The 15,958-nt window shown below is 47.2% G+C and overlaps 1 protein-coding gene across 1 annotated transcript; it reads right to left on the bottom strand.

The window, feature by feature from the left end:
- Nucleotides 1–552: 552 nt before the first annotated feature.
- On the bottom strand, nucleotides 553–3,590 carry LOC127326257 (polyphenol oxidase I, chloroplastic). Its single transcript, XM_051353111.2, has 2 exons — nucleotides 2,619–3,590; nucleotides 553–1,875 (listed from the first exon to the last, which is right to left on the bottom strand). The coding sequence occupies exons 1-2, from the start codon at nucleotides 3,585–3,587 to the stop codon at nucleotides 769–771; spliced, it is 2,076 nt and encodes a 691-aa protein (XP_051209071.1). The 5' UTR covers nucleotides 3,588–3,590; the 3' UTR covers nucleotides 553–768.
- Between the last annotated feature and the right edge of the window lie 12,368 nt (nucleotides 3,591–15,958).

The raw sequence follows: 15,958 nt of genomic DNA, 5'->3' as shown, positions 1-15,958 counted from the left end.
CGGCAGCCGGAGTTGGGCGAGGAACAGTGGACGGGGTGCGGGGCGACCGGCGCTACGCCCGGGTTGCGTGGCTCGGGCGAATCGGGCGGGGCGGCGGCAGAGTGTGGTGGCGGCATGGGGAGCGTGGGGGAAGGAGCGAGCGAGCGGTTGCGTCAGCTGAAACTTCAGCGCGCCCTAGATAGGGATCGAGCGTTCGGTTCGCTCGATCGACCCCTACAAATACATGCTGTTTTGAGTTTTCGGTCTCGGCCCGAAAAAATATTTTTGGTTTTGGGCCGTTTTCGGTCACTGATCGGCGCCGTTTTTCGCCCCGAACCCGTAAAACGGCGGTTATTTTTCGGTTTTGGCCCGTTTACTTCGAAGGCATCAAAGAATGCTGAGATGGAGAAGACAATAAGATCAACAGAGGTATATATAATTTAGCTGTTATGCATGTAACTTTGTACAAGTGTATACCATATATGCCGATTCAAATCTTACGGACACACTATTGATTATAACAGGACATCCCAGGAGCCCCAAACATAAAGATGTACTCGAGAGACGATCTGATGAAGAACAACTTTGGTGCTCACGAAGGTGACGATCATGATATATGAGGATGATGATGAAGATGAGGAGGATAACTTCAGAAGAAGGAAAAATCAATCATACAATGGTGTAATCATAAGTAGATAGGCAAACTTCAGAAAAACAGCGTGATGCAGATACAGTTCTGGAAGCTGGAGCATATCTTGTATGCATGGCAGCAGGCCAGCAGCTGAGCGATCAAAGGATGTCGACGCGCAGACTGTTGACCAGGGTCTTCTCACCCGCGATTGGTACAATCGTGATGTCCAGAGTCGTGTCCCGGCCGCAGTTGAGGTCCGCGATGATCTCTCGCAGATTGAGGCGGTACGACACATCCTGGTTCTCCATCATGCGGCCGCGGTCGCCACGGCCGCGTCCACGGTCATCGTCACGGCCGCGGTCGCCGCCACGGCCGCGTCCACGGTCATCGTCACGGCCGCGATCGCCGCCACGGCCGCGTCCACGGTCATCGTCACGGCCACGATCGCCACGGCCACGGTCGCTGCGGCGGCCACGGTCATCATCACGGCCACGATCGCCACGGCCGCGGCCGCGGTCGTCGTCCCGCCGATCGCGGCGGCCACGGCCGCGACTGAAACGGCTGCCGTCATCGTCGTCGCCACTGCTGTGCGGAACGTACATGAAGCTTCCTACATACTCGCTGTTCTTGGGCCCCACTATCCCCTCCTGGCCCCTAGGCACGTTTAGGAGCACGTTGAATTTGGCGAACTGGCAGGGGTCGACCGTGAGGTCGAACACCAGCACCTCCGGTGCCTTCCTGCTGCTGCCGCCAGCGGCCTGGGCCTTCTGCGGCCTCGCCACCGTCACGTACTGGTTCTGGCCATTGTTGAGAGTTAAGGGGAACGACGAGGCAGGGGTAACAGGTTTCTGGGTGCTGACCGGGCGGTTGATTACGGTGGACGGCACGGGGCGCTTCTGCAACCACTCCAGGTTCCTCTTCTCCTGGTACGTGTACCCGAGCTTGCCGTTGTCTAGGACGTCCTGGACACTGATGCGCACCGGCCGCTTCATCTCGTCGTAGAAGACGAAGCTGGTGTCGAGCCACTCCTTGTAGGGGAGGTTGTCGCGGCCTAGCGTGGTTGTCCACAGGTGCCACATGCGATCAACGTTGGAGTGGTTGCAGTAGAACACGGGGTCGCGTGCCGCCGTCTTCAGGCTCCCCATGTCTCCCCCAGCCCAGATGTGTGCCGCCGTGTGTGCCCCGTTCTCCAGTGACCCGGTGAACTTCGCATCAAACGCGCAGAACTTGTTGCCGAAAAATTCCTCCGGCGTGTCCACGGTCATCTGAAAAGAGAGAGGCATGTACACAAGTTTACCAATATATAAGCATAACAGTGCAGGTAAAAAAAAAAGCATGACAGTGGGTGCATGCTCATAGCCACACAAAGATCTTGTCTTTTCTTATGTTTGGATCCCCTTCAAAAAGATCACGTAAATACAGTTACAATATAGTACTACATTTTGAAAAGAAAAATATGCCTTGCTGCATTAAACGACATAATTAAACTTATTTGGGCACAGAGTGGGATCTCGGATCCGATATATCACCTGATATCCAAGGTCGATCTCTGATATGAGTATGGCGAAGCCAAACTGATATGATCCAAGATACCGATATTTTGAACCAGTGTAACTTCTAGATTCTACAATTGTACTACGTGACTTTCCTTCGTTGAACTAACTTGATAACTTGCAACTCACTTCAGTATCTCACGGTTCACACAAAATCGGGTATATTATGTGGTCGTGTCCAAACATAGTACATAACGTGCTTGTAGTAATCTATTTTTTTTCCTTTTCTCAGTTGCTTAATTAGGATATATTCAGTTTCCTATATTTTTGGGAATTCTGGATTACCAGAAACTGTTCATATGTAATCCTAAATTACGTTATTGTATCTAATGAGAATTTAGTAAACAAACATAACAATTCTACAGTACTTTATTTAGCGTCAAATGTTATTACCGTAATCGTTTTGTGAATCATGTGAGTTTTGTAAAGGCCGCGCGCATGCCAGCACTGCTCACCTGACGATACATGCTGTAGAGATTGTTCTCCAGGAGGCATAAAGCGTCGCCGGTGCACTCAGGTTCAGGAAGGTTTTTTTGCTTTGCGGGCCCCAGGTTGAGATCCATGAAGGAGCGGAGGTGTGCCTGGTTGCGATTGGCGTTGAAGAGCGGGGAGGACTCATTCAGGAATATGGAGGGCAGCATCATCCCTTCCGGGGAGTCCCAATTCCAGTAGGGCAGCGCGAAAGTGGGGTCGCCGATGAGGTCGCCGAGGATGCGCTCGAAGAAGTAGATGTACATGCGATGCCACGGCGCGAAGATGGAGGAGAAGTGCACGTCGAACGTGACATCGGGGCTGCCCGACGACACCACGTTGTAGTGTTTGTCGCAGTAGGCCTCGTGGATCCCCGACTGGTTGTAGTAGCTGCGCGGGTCGTCCTCGTCCAGCTCCTTCATCCTACGGATGGCCTCCTCGAACTTCTTCACGTACGCGTCGTCTAGCTCGTGCGCCGGCCGGCGGACGCGAGGCGGCCCACTCGGTAGTGGCAGGCTCTTGAAGTCGATGACCTTCGTGGCGTCGTACTCGGCGGGGCAGTCGAAATCGTCCGTCAAGCTGCATTTCAGCACCTCGGCCGTGATGGGCACGCTCGCGCACACTGGCTCGGCGTCAGCGGCGAGCGCGAGGCCGAGCTTTGTGCTTGTGACAGCGGCGAACCCGGAGAGGCCGAAAAGGACGTCCCGGCGGTCGATGTTGCGGCGGACCTGCTGGTTTTCGTCGCCGCCACTACCAGACGTGGCTGCGGCTCTGCACGACAGGCGGCGGCCCTGCAACTTGCCGATGGAAGGACCGGTGCCGTGCTTACTTGGAGGAAGCAGGCATCCAGAGGAGGCCGAGGCTATAGGCGAGCACACGAAGCTGGAGGCGCTCGACATGGCCACCGATATACTAGAGAATGTGTGCTCTACTATTTGCGTGCTTATACCCATGCCCCGTGGATGTGTATTTATAGTGGCGTATGCATGACCTGCGTTTCTTTTTCTATTTGTTTTCACATACGAAGGGAAAAATAGCTCCGGGTTCCACTATTATTTATCACAAAGCTAACATAATATCCCTGCGTTCCTACGGGTACAACATCTTTCGCATGCGAGTTTTGATAATAATGAAACAAAGTAATACAGAAAACACATACCGTAACGAGAACATGATAAGAGCATGATAATATAAAAGATCCTAATTGTGTTAGAGCATTCCAGTCATATTTACATGAATTTAATATGTTAATTTCCATAACTAAACTGTACCAGAGTAGGACAGGGGGAAAGTTTATCTTCATAAAACCTACTGAATTTCAGTTTTTTTCCGAAACGGGGAAGCCCCAGCCTCTGCATCAAAGCGATGCATATGGCTTTTATTTATATCTTATTCAACAAGGATTTGTCAAGATCATACATCACCAAACCCGATGCCACCACCCAACACCTAGAAACCCGATAATGGGTGAAGTAACATGTTGTTAGGGTCTTTGCCCTAAAAACATAAACAAACGCCCCACCAGCTAAAAATCAAGGGCATCCCTGAGTCGCCCTATGGTGAAAACAGGAGCACACACTCGGCATAGCGGACCCTTAGCAAGCACCTTTGCCCTCGCCTCAAAAGTCATCACCACCATCGAACCGCTAGTTCATCTTTAGGGAAGAGATCCGCATAGCCCTTTGCTAGTCTTGTTGACGACGACACCATGAAAGATATGTCGTGCATAGCACCTGCCGAACATGCATGACTCAGTGTAGCACCTATCAGCCAAGCATGACTTGACATCTCTTCCTACAACCTCTGTCCACCGGCGCTGCTCCACAAACGATGCTCCCAAGAGCGAAAACGACACCACAGTGCCACCATCATCCGGTCTGAAAGACTAGGGTTTCCCCAGGAGCAACACGAGTAGGTCGACATTCATTGCTCGGCGATGCCTACATCACGGTAAGGACGTAGAACGCCGCCATCGCCCATCAAACGGCTCGGTTTTCACTGGCAACAATGTCTTCCCAACTCATAGCCAAGACTAGATGACGGATCTCGCGATCCGACAACCCAGCCTCAGGCCGACCACCTCCGATGTAGGAGATGAACACCACCACCATGACGCGGGAGAAGCCTTGACATGGAACTCACCGGCCCCAGCCGATGTCGATCGCGCCGCCAAGGCCTCCGGATCCGCCGCAATTGGGGTCAACCCCGCCGCCAGCTGCTTCACCAAACGCCACCAAGCTGCTGCCATCACTAGTAGGAAAAGTCTCATCAGTGGCGCACGAAAAAATGATTCTGTGGCGCATGGGCGGTGCGCCACAGAAACTTCACCACAAAATAAGGTTTCTGTGGCGCACCGGACCATGCGCCACAGAATTAAGGTTTCTGTGGCGCACTGGCAGTGGTGCGCCACAAAAATAAGGTGTTCTGTGCCGCATATGAACCAGCTGCACCGCAGAAATAGGTGTGCCACTGAATTCTATTTTGGCGCGCCACAGAACAATGTACATGTATACTCGATTTTGTGCTCCCTGGTGTATTATAAAGGTTTTATACATGTTTTGTACACAATATACATGTATAATATAGACAGATAGACAGATATAATATGGACACATATAACATAGCAACATTATACATCATCATCACAGTACTTAGAGCCCGATCGAGATACATATATAGTGGCAAGTGTCAAATGTTTTGCATACAACTCTTAATTCATACAAATTTCACAATTGCGAGATACAAAGTAGTCTTCATCCGGTTCCTCCTTTGCTCCCTCCTCTCTGCCCACCAGGCTCGCTTGCATCGGGGTCTTCATCCGGTTCCTACTATGATTAAAATGGAAGAAAGTGAGACCAACAAGTCCGATGCACAAGACAAAATGGAATAAATGCCTCATACACTGTTGGTCAACACAAATACTATGGTCAGAAACCATAGTTGCAGTATACGCCGCAGTATACTTTGCAGAAGGGCCCCCCTTTCCCCGGCCGCCGTTCCGTGAACGGGTCCTTGACGAGACAACAACACCGATCTGCCTCTCCGGCGCAGAACCACGGCAGTCCCAGCCGCCTCCCTTGTGGCCGCGTCTCCTGCGCTCTTCTCCATGGCCGGACCACGATTGGATTCACCGGGGGAATAATGATAATCGTCATCACCACTATCGTCAGACTCCACAGGTGCATAGCAGTTTGCAGCAGATGCCACTTTTCTTCCCTCGCCGTCCAGTGAACGAGTCCTTGATGCAAAGACCGTGTCGGCCTGCCCAGCATTATGTCGGCCCGTGTTGCCGCGCTTCAGGCCGTGTGTCCCGCGCCCTACACTCTTCGCCTTCTTGCCCGGTGAACCAATATACTGATCGTTCGAATAAGGAAACCGATGACGACCGGTCGCAATTACGATCGGCCGTCATCGGTTTCCTTATTCCAACGATCAGTCTATTGGTTCACCGGGCAAGAAGGCGAACAGTGCAGGGCGCGGGAGACACGGCCTGAAGCGCGACAACAGGGGTCGGCATGATGCTGGGGAGGCCGGCACGGTCTTTGCATCAAGGACTCGTTCACTGGACGGCGAGAGAAGAAAAGTGGCATCTGCTGCAAAGTACTCTGCACCTGTGGAGTCTGACGATAGTGGTGATGGCGATTATCATTATTCCCTCGGTGTGTCCAATCGTGGTCCGGCCATGGAGAAAAGCGCAGAGCGCAGGAGACGCGGCCACAATGGAGGCGGCTGGGACTGGCGTGGTTCTGCGCCGGAGAGGAAGGTCGGCGTTGTTGTCTCGTCAAGGACTCGTTCACGGAACGGCGGCCGGGGAAAGGGGGGCCCGTCTACAAAGTATATTGCGGCGTATAGGTGACCAAACATTCTAATCATCAGCACTAAAATGGAAGAAAGAGCCAAGTGGTATCTCAACTAGATATCATATGCCTCATACTTTGTCGGTCAAAAAAATATTAACATTCAGGGATGGGGTCAGCGAGGCTAGGTAGGATGCACAAGAGATTGATATTTGTGCCATCACACCAGGCTCGCTTGCTCCACCCCTGAGTGTACAAGTGACCAAACATTCTAATCATTGGCCAATGCAATTAAGAAGTGCCAACTCAAATAATAGACAACTGAATAGTATGAACTAAATGGAATAATTCATACTTTGTTGGTCGAAAAAAATATTAACATTTAGGGATGGAGTAAGTGAGGTCAGGTAGGATGCACAAGATATTGATATTTGTGCCATCACACTAGGCTCACTTGCTCCACCCCTGCTTGTGACAGTAAAGCACACGTCCGTTGGGAACCCCAAGAGGAAGGTATGATGAGTACAGCAGCGAGTTTTCCCTCAGTAAGAAACCAAGGTTATCGAACCAGTAGGAGATGAAGATCACGTGAAGGTTGTTGGTGAAGGAGTGTAGTGCGGCGCAACACCAGGGATTCCGGTGCCAACGTGGAACTTGCACAACACAATCAAACTACTTTGCCCCAACTTAACAGTTAGGTTGTCAATCTTACCGGCTTGCTGAAAACAAAGGATTAAACGTATGGTGTGGAAAATGATGTTTGCTTGCAGAAAACAAAAGAGAACAATGATTGCAGTAGGTTGTATTTCAGATGTAAAAGAATGGACCGGGGTCCACAGTTCACTAGTGGTGTCTCTCCAATAAGATAAATAACATGTTGGGTAAACAAATTACAGTTGGGCAATTGACAAATAGAGAGGGCATAACAATGCACATACATATCATGATGACTACTATGAGATTTACTTAGGGCATTACGACAAAGAACATAGACCGCCATCCAGCATGCATCTATGCCTAAAAAGTCCACCTTCGGGTTAGCATCCGCACCCCTTCCAGTATTAAGTTGCAAGCAACAGACAATTGCATTAAGTACTGTGCGTAATGTAAACAATACAAATATCCTTAGACAAAGCATTGATGTTTTATCCCTAGTGGCAACAGCACATCCACAACCTTAGGGGTTGCTGTCACTCCCCCAGATTCAATGGAGACATGAACCCACTATCTAGCATAAATACTCCCTCTTGGAGTTACAAGTATCAACTTGGCCAGAGCCTGTACTAGCAACGGAGAGCATGCAAGATCATACACAACACATATATGATAGATCAATAATCAAATTGACATAGTATTCCATATTCATCGGATCCCAACAAACACAACATGTAGCATTACAAATAGATGATCTTTATCATGATAGGCAGCTCACAAGATCTAAACATGATGACACAATAGGAGAAGACAACCATCTAGCTACTGTTATGGACCCGTAGTCCAAGGATGAACTACTCATGCATCGGTCCGGAGGCGGGCATGGTGATGTAGAGCCCTCCGGTGATGATTCCCCTCTCCGGCAGGGTGCCGGAGGAGATCTTCTGAACCCCCGAGTTAGGGTTGACGGCGGCGGCGTCTCTGGAACTGTTCTGGTATTTTGGCTCTCGGTACTAGGGTTTTCGGGGACGAAGGAATAAATAGGCGAAGGGGCAGCATCGGGGGAGCCAGGGGGCTCCCTCCCCACGTCACGGCGCGGCTGTGGGCCCCCCGCGCCGCCATATGGGGAGGGCCCCCTGCTGGCCTTCCCCGACTCTTCTTCGGTCTTCTAGAACACTCCATGGAAAATATGGCCGTGGGCTTTTGTTTCGTCCAATTCCGAGAATATTTATAACACAACTTTTCTGAAATCAAAAACAGCAGAAAATAGGAACTGGCACAGTGGCATCTTGTTAATAGGTTAGTCCCAGAAAATGCATAAAAACATTATAAAGTGTGAATAAAACATGCAGGTATTGTCGTAAAACTAGCATGGAACATAAGAAATATAGATACGTTGGAGACGTATCAAGCATCCCCAAGCTTAGTTCCTACTCGCCCTCGAGTAGGTAAACGATAAAAAGAATAATTTCTGAAGTGACATGATACCAACATAATCTTGATCAATACTATTGTAAAGCATATAAGATGAATGAAGTGACTCAAAGCAATGGTCTATAGTTTGCTAACAAAAATATAATGACTAAACAACTGAATCATATAGCAAAAACTTTTCATGAATAGTACTTTCAAGACAAGCATCAAAAAGTCTTGCATAAGAGTTAACTCATAAAGCAATAGATTCTTAATACAAGGTTTTGAAGCAACACAAAATAATATTTAAGTTTCAGCAATTGCTTTCAACTTCAACATGCATATCTCATGGATAATTGTCAACACAAAGTAATATAAAAAGTGCAATAAGAAAGCATGTAAGAATCAATGCACACAGTTGACACAAGTGTTTGCTTCTAAGATAGAAAGAAGTAGGTAAACTGACTCAACATAAAGTAAAAGAAAGGTCCTTCGCACAGGGAAGCAGGGATTAAATCATGTGCTAGAGCTTTTCAAGTTTTGAAATCATATAGAGAGCATAAAAAATAAAGTTTTGAGAGGTGTTTGTTGTTGTCAACGAATGGTAGTGGGCACTCTAACCCCCTTGTCAAACAGACTTTCAAAGAGCGGCTCCCATGAAGGACGTTATCTCTACCAGCAAGGTAGATCATCCCTCTTCTCTTTTGTTTACACATGTATTTTAGTTTTATTTATAGATGACACTCCTCCCAACCTTTTGCTTTCACAAGCCATGGCTAACCGAATCCTCGGGTGCCTTCCAACATTTCACATACCATGGAGGAGTGTCTATTGGAAAATTAAGTTGCTTACTGATAAATCAGGGCAAAACATGTGAAGAGAATTATTAGTGAAAGCTAATTAATTGGGGCTGGGCACCCCGTTGCCAGCTCTTTTCGCAAAATTATTGGATAAACGGATGTATATGCCACTAGTCCATTGGTGAAAGTCTGCCCAACAAGATTGAAAGATGAAACACCACATACTTCCTCATGAGCTATGAAACATTAACACAAATAAGGAGTAATAAAGTTTTGAATTGTTTAAAGGTAGCACATGAAGTATTTACTTGGAATGGCAGAAAAATACCACATAGTAGGTAGTTATGGTGGACACAAATGGCATAGGTTTGGCTCAAGGTTTTGGATGCACGAGAAGCATTCCCTCTCAGTACAAGGCTTTGGCTAGCAAGGTTGTTTGAAGCAAACGCAAGTATAAACCGGTACAGCAAAACTTACATAAGAACATATTACAAGCATTATAAGACTCTACACTGTCTTCGTTGTTGCTCAAACACTTTTACCAGAAAATATCTAGACCTTAGAGAGACCAATCATGCAAACCAAATTTCAACAAGCTCTACGGTAGTTCTTCACTAATAGGTTTAAACTACATGATGCAAGAGCTTAAACATGATCTACTTGAGAGCTCAAAACAATTGCCAAATTATTCAAGACAATATACCAACTACCACATGAAGCATTTTCTGTTTCCAACCAAATAACAACAAGTGCTGCGGCTTTCAGCTTTCGCCACAAACATGAAAAATAAAACGAAGAACACAAGTGTTCAAATAAAAAGCGGAGCGTGTCTCTCTCCCACACAAGCATGTTAGGATCCGATTTATTAAGAAAACTTAAAATAACAAACGAAAATAAAAGCACACGGACGCTCCAAGTAAAGCACATAAGATGTCAAGGAATTAAAATATAGTTTCACTAGAGGTGACCTGATAAGTTTGATGAAGAAGGGGATGCCTTGGGCATCCCCAAGCTTAGACGCTTGAGTCTTCTTGAAATATGCAGGGATGAACCACGGGGGCATCCCCAAGCTTAGACTTTTCACTCTTCTTGATCATATTATATCATCCTCCTCTCTTGATCCTTGAAAACTTCCTTCACACCAAACTCAAAGCAATCTCATTAGAGGGTTAGTGCATAATTAAAAATTCACATGTTCAGCAAGGACACAATCATTCCCAACACTTCTAGACATTACCCAAGGCTACTGAAATTTAATGGAGCAAATAAATCCACTCAAATACAGTAAAAGAGGCAATGCGAATTAAAAAGGCAGAATCTGTCAAAAACAGAATAGTACGTAAAGGCGATTTTTTTCGAGGAACTTAACATGCTCAGATGGAAAAGCTCCAGTTGAACGAAAGTTGCATACATATCTGAGGATTACTCATGAATTTTTTAAGAATTTTTAGATTTTTCTACAGAGATAAAAGCTCAAATTCGTGATAGCTAAAAATCTGTTTCTGCGCAGAAATCCAAATCTAATATCAACTTTCTATCAAAGACTTTACTTGGCACAACAATGCAAGAAAATAAAGATACAAAGGTATTGCTACAGTAGTAACAAGCACCTTGACTCAAATATAAAACAGAAATTGCAGAAATAAAATAATGGGTTGTCTCCCATAAACGCTTTTCTTTAACGCCTTTCAGCTAGGAGCAGAAAGTGAAAATCAAGTAACATCAAGAGAAGAAGAATTAACATTATTACCAAGGGCTTTACACCTACCCTTTTACTCTTATTCTTACTCTTTGGTCTAGGGAATACATGACAGCATCCGGGTGTAGAGGTAAAATTTAGAGTGCCTTTTCCCACATCTACGGTTGCTCCCAAGAGTTTCAGCAGGGATCTTCCAAGTGTGATTTGTCCTGTCCATACACATTCAATAACGAGATAATCAGTGGATACCGTTCTTCCAAGAAAGGTTGTGAACACACCTTCAGCTATCCCCTTAGGAATTATCAGCAAGAGTTATTCCTTCTCCACCTTCAGTAAGTCCCCAAACTTTCAAAGATTCATAAATACTTTTAGGCATAACGCAAAACTCAGACATAATATCACAACGGGCATAAAAGGTTTCACCAGGGACCCACATTGAAGGTTCAAAGTTTACTGGAACATAATCATAATATTCACGAATCTGATTATACCCTTCTTTTAAACAAGATATATTTTTCTCGGGAGTGTTTAATCTATCATGAATGCTAGCAAGAGATGAATCAAATTTATTAGCTGAGCTAGATGATGCAACCAATTTTTTTATGGCATTAAAAGCTTGATCCCCATCGCAGTGAAGGAAATCTCCTCTCACTACAGCATCCAAAGCATATCTATAGCGAAGAATAAGCCCAAAATAAAAGTTACTAAGAAGCAGGCTTAGAGTCATTTTAGGTTCAGTTTTACCATAAGAATCAAAAATTCTAGACCAAGCTTCTTTAAAACTCTCCTCATCCCCTTGTTTAAAAGTAAAGATCAATTCCTCAGGTGACAGAGTAACAAGTACAGGACTAGACATGATAACAAAATAAATTAAATGCAAGTAACTAATTTTTTGTGTTTTTGATATAAAGAAAGCAAACAAGACAGAAAATAAAATAAAGCAAGACAAATAAACAAAGTAAAGAGATTGGGTGTGAGAGACTCCACTTGCAGCGTGTCTTGATCTCCCCGGCAACGGCGCCAGAAAAGTAGCTGCTTGTGACGGTAAAGCACACGTCCGTTGGGAACCCCAAGAGGAAGGTATGATGAGTACAACTGACGTGGGCATTACCCTTCGGGTAACCGGCATTGCCCTATCCTGTGCGATCTAACTGGAGGCCCATGAAGGTACTCGATGGCAAGGCGGGCCACTTGGATGGTGCAGCAGAAGATTCCTTGGCGGGCAAGACAAGGAAGGAGCCGAACAAGGAATGTTTAGAGATAGGACTACTGTAAACCTAGTCGTACTCGGTTAGATCTCTTGAGACCTGGCCTCCTATATAAAGGCCAGGAGAGGGGCTGTCGAGGGACACAATCAATCTTAGCAATCTTAGCCACCAGAAGTCTAGAGCTAGGTCGCCGCAGCACTTAGTCTCTCGACGAGATCTCAGCCGAACCCTTCGGCACCCCATTGTAACCCAGTATTCTTATAATCAAAGATCAGACAGGCAGGACGTAAGGGTTTTACCTCATCAAGGGCCCCGAACCTGGGTAAATCGCTCTCCCCGCTTGTCTGCGAACGATGTCTCGTGTCAGCCTACAGGATTCCATCAACCCTAGGCCCCAATCGGAGGGCATTGCCGAGGAGAACCCTCGACAATTGGCGCCGTCTGTGGGAAGCCTGTTGGCACCAGACAAGTCATCGGCAGTACCAGTCACATCTGCGGCGTTCTTACTCGAGTCACCGACGCCATCAGATCCGAAAGGCTCGATCCGCTGCGGATCCTTCGAGTTCGTACCACATCCCGAGGCACCGCACCTGATCCCTGCAGAATCGTGCGGCGGCATGAATACTACTTTTGGTGGTGTCCACTTCATCATCGACTCTGGAGGCTTCCTTCGCCTCCCTAGGACAAGTGCATCTAGCCCGAGGACCTCAGTTTCGGCAGGTGTCATTCCGGCAACAACCCTGGAAGTTCCATCCAGAAACATGCAAGAAGGCAAGCGAAGAAGTTTCGACGTCACAACGGGGCGAAGGAAAAGACGAAGGGACTTGTGCCGCAAAGAGGAAGAACGAATAGCAACTCGCCCTCATCAGTTCGAACGAGGATGCCAGGACACGCAATCGATCCAGGGCCGCACTCGCTCACCGTATCTATCGGCTACGAAGCAGCTCGAGGCACCGTGTTACCTTCACTCTTACATCGATCCGAAGGATGGTCGAGAGAAATCTAGCCACCTGCTAAGGGACTGCCGATATTTCCTGGTAATTCGGCAGTTCTGCGACGACCTCAAAGCCGAAGCCATGTCAAGGGTTCACATAATGGGGAGAAGGGCAGGATCTTACAGTTATCCGCCAGAACCATACGTGCCGGAGCCATACGAGCCAGCAGAAGGAGACAAGTATGTACCAACCGAGGTGTTCCCGGAACCATGTGGGCAGGTCAACATGATCCATAAAACCAGCTTTTCAAAGAGGGAAATCAAAAAATTCTCACGAGAAGTAAAATATGCGGAAGTCGTTATGGTTGATACACCTGAATTCATCAACTGGTCAGATCAGAGCATCTCCTTCAGCAGGGCAGATCACCCGAAGGCCGTTCCTAGGCCAGGTCATGCAGCCCTTGTCCTTGAGGCGCAGATCGGAGGGTACAATATGAGCAAAGTATTCATGGATGGAGGAAGTGGTTTGAACCTGTTATTCGCCAACACGATGAAAGCAATGGGTTTAACAGTCGACATGCTAAGAGAGTCCGATACAGGATTCCATGGCATTATACCGACTCGACCCGCTTATTCTCTAGGTAAAACATCACTGGATGTAGTTTTCGGCACGCCTGGCAATTTCAGGAATGAAAAAATCGAGTTTGAAGTACGTAGTTGACTGGGAATCTCAGTACCACGCCATCCTCGGCAGGCCTGCCTTTGCCAAATTTATGGCCATACCTCATTATGCGTACCTGAAACTGAAGATGCCTGGCAACAATGGGACACCAATAACCGTTCATGGAAGCTTTACCCGTTCAGACAACTGCGACAGAGAATTCCAAAAGATCGCCTCAAGGTTCGGAGCCAAGGAAGAACTCAACGCTATCGATGCCGTCACGGATCATACGCAACCACCAGCCGACACTGTCGACGCCGTCACGGATCATACGCAACCACCAGCCGACAATCGAAACGTAAGGCCCGACGAATTTGACGCTGCGAAGGAAGCAAAGAAGCTGCAGGTGCACCCCACTGACCCGAAGAAGACGGTCAATACGTCGGCTGACCTTACTGATGCATAGGAAGGCGTGCTCATCGAGTTCCTCCGTGAGCGCTGGGAGATATTTGCATGGGAACCATCCGACATGCCAGGTATCCCCAGGGAACTCGCTGAGAACGCCCTCAATGTTGACCCAACAGCCAAACCAGTACAACATTCGATGCGCCGATTTTCTGAGCCAAAGAGAAGAGCAATTGGCGAAGAAGTTAGTCGACTCCGCAAGGCAGGATTCATTCGAGAGCTCAAGGAAGCTGAGTGGGTGGCTAATCCTGTCATGGTACCGAAAAAAGACACAACCGCACTCCACATGTGTATCGATTACACCAGTCTTAATAAGCACTGCCCAAAGGACCACTTCCCGCTGCCTCGTATAGACCAGATAGTCGACTCCACAGCTGGATGCGACCGCCTCTCCTTCCTTGATGCATACTCCGGGTATAACCAGATCAAGCTCAAGAAAGAAGACCAGGAGTTAACTGCGTTCATCACCCCACACGGAGTTTTCTGCTACAACGTCATGACCTTCAGGTTGAAGAATGCAGGGGCGACTTACCAACGGTGCATGCAAGCTTGCCTTGGAGAACAGATTGGGAGGAACATCGAAGTCTACATCGACGATATCGTGGTAAAAATGAAGCACGCCACCACTCTCATCGATGATTTGCGGGAAACCTTCGACAACCTAGACAAGTATAAAATCAAGTTGAACCTGAAGAAATGCTTCTTCGGGGTGCCAGGGGGAGAAGTACTCGGCTACTTCATCTCAGCTAGAGGAATAGAAGCTAATCCTTTAAAGATCAAAGCCATTCTCGACATGGAGCCGCCAAAGAACCTGCACCAAGTGCAGCAATTGGCAGGACGATTGGCAGCACTTAGCAGATTCATCGCCAAACTAGGAGAAAAAGCTTTGCCCTTCTACAACTTGATGAAAAAGTCAGAAAAATTCGAGTGGACGAATGAGGCGCAGGAGTCTTTCGACAATCTGAAGAAAATGTTATCGTCATCCTGATGTCTACGTTCCCCCTCCTTTCCTGTAGACAGTGTTGGGCCTCCAAGAGCAGAGGTTTGTAGAACAGCAGCAAGTTTTCCCTTAAGTGGATCACCCAAGGTTTATCGAACTCAGGGAGGAAGAGGTCAAAGATATCCCTCTCATGCAACCCTGCAACCACAAAGCAAGAAGTCTCTTGTGTCCCCAACACACCAAATAGGTGCACTAGTTCGGCGAAGAGATAGTGAAATACAGGTGGTATGAATATATATGAGCAGTAGCAACGGTGCCAGAAAATAGCTTGCGGGCGTGTAGTTGATGGTGGTAGTATTGCAGCAGTAGTAACACAGTGAAACAGTAAACAAGCAGTAGTAATGCAGCAGTATTTAGGAACAAGGCCTAGGGATTAGACTTTCACTAGTGGACACTCTCAACATTGATCACATAACAGAATAGATAAATGCATACTCTACACTCTTGTTGGATGATGAACACATTGCGTAGGATTACACGAACCCTCAATGCCGGAGTTAACAAGCTCCACAATTAATGTTCATATTTTAGTAACCTTATAGTGTAAGATAGATCAACATAACCAAATAGATCACATCAATACCATCATAATGATAATTAACTCCACAATCTACAAGAGATCATGATCATAGCCTACGACAAGAACCACATGGTGCACACACTAGTCACCTTTACACCATGCAGGAGGAATAG

The sequence above is a fragment of the Lolium perenne genome, chromosome 7 (genome assembly GCF_019359855.2).
Source record: "Lolium perenne isolate Kyuss_39 chromosome 7, Kyuss_2.0, whole genome shotgun sequence".
In the NCBI taxonomy this organism is placed as follows: domain Eukaryota; kingdom Viridiplantae; phylum Streptophyta; class Magnoliopsida; order Poales; family Poaceae; genus Lolium; species Lolium perenne.
This window is presented reverse-complemented; position numbering and strand designations above follow the sequence as displayed.

Excerpts from the sequence above, each read along its gene's own strand:
- LOC127326257 (XM_051353111.2), bottom strand. The coding sequence starts at position 3,587 with ATGGGTATAAGCACGCAAATAGTAGAGCACACATTCTCTAGTATATCG. Across the intron at positions 1,876-2,618 it reads TCTACAGCATGTATCGTCAG|ATGACCGTGGACACGCCGGA; the intron begins GTGAGCAGTGCT and ends CTCTCTTTTCAG.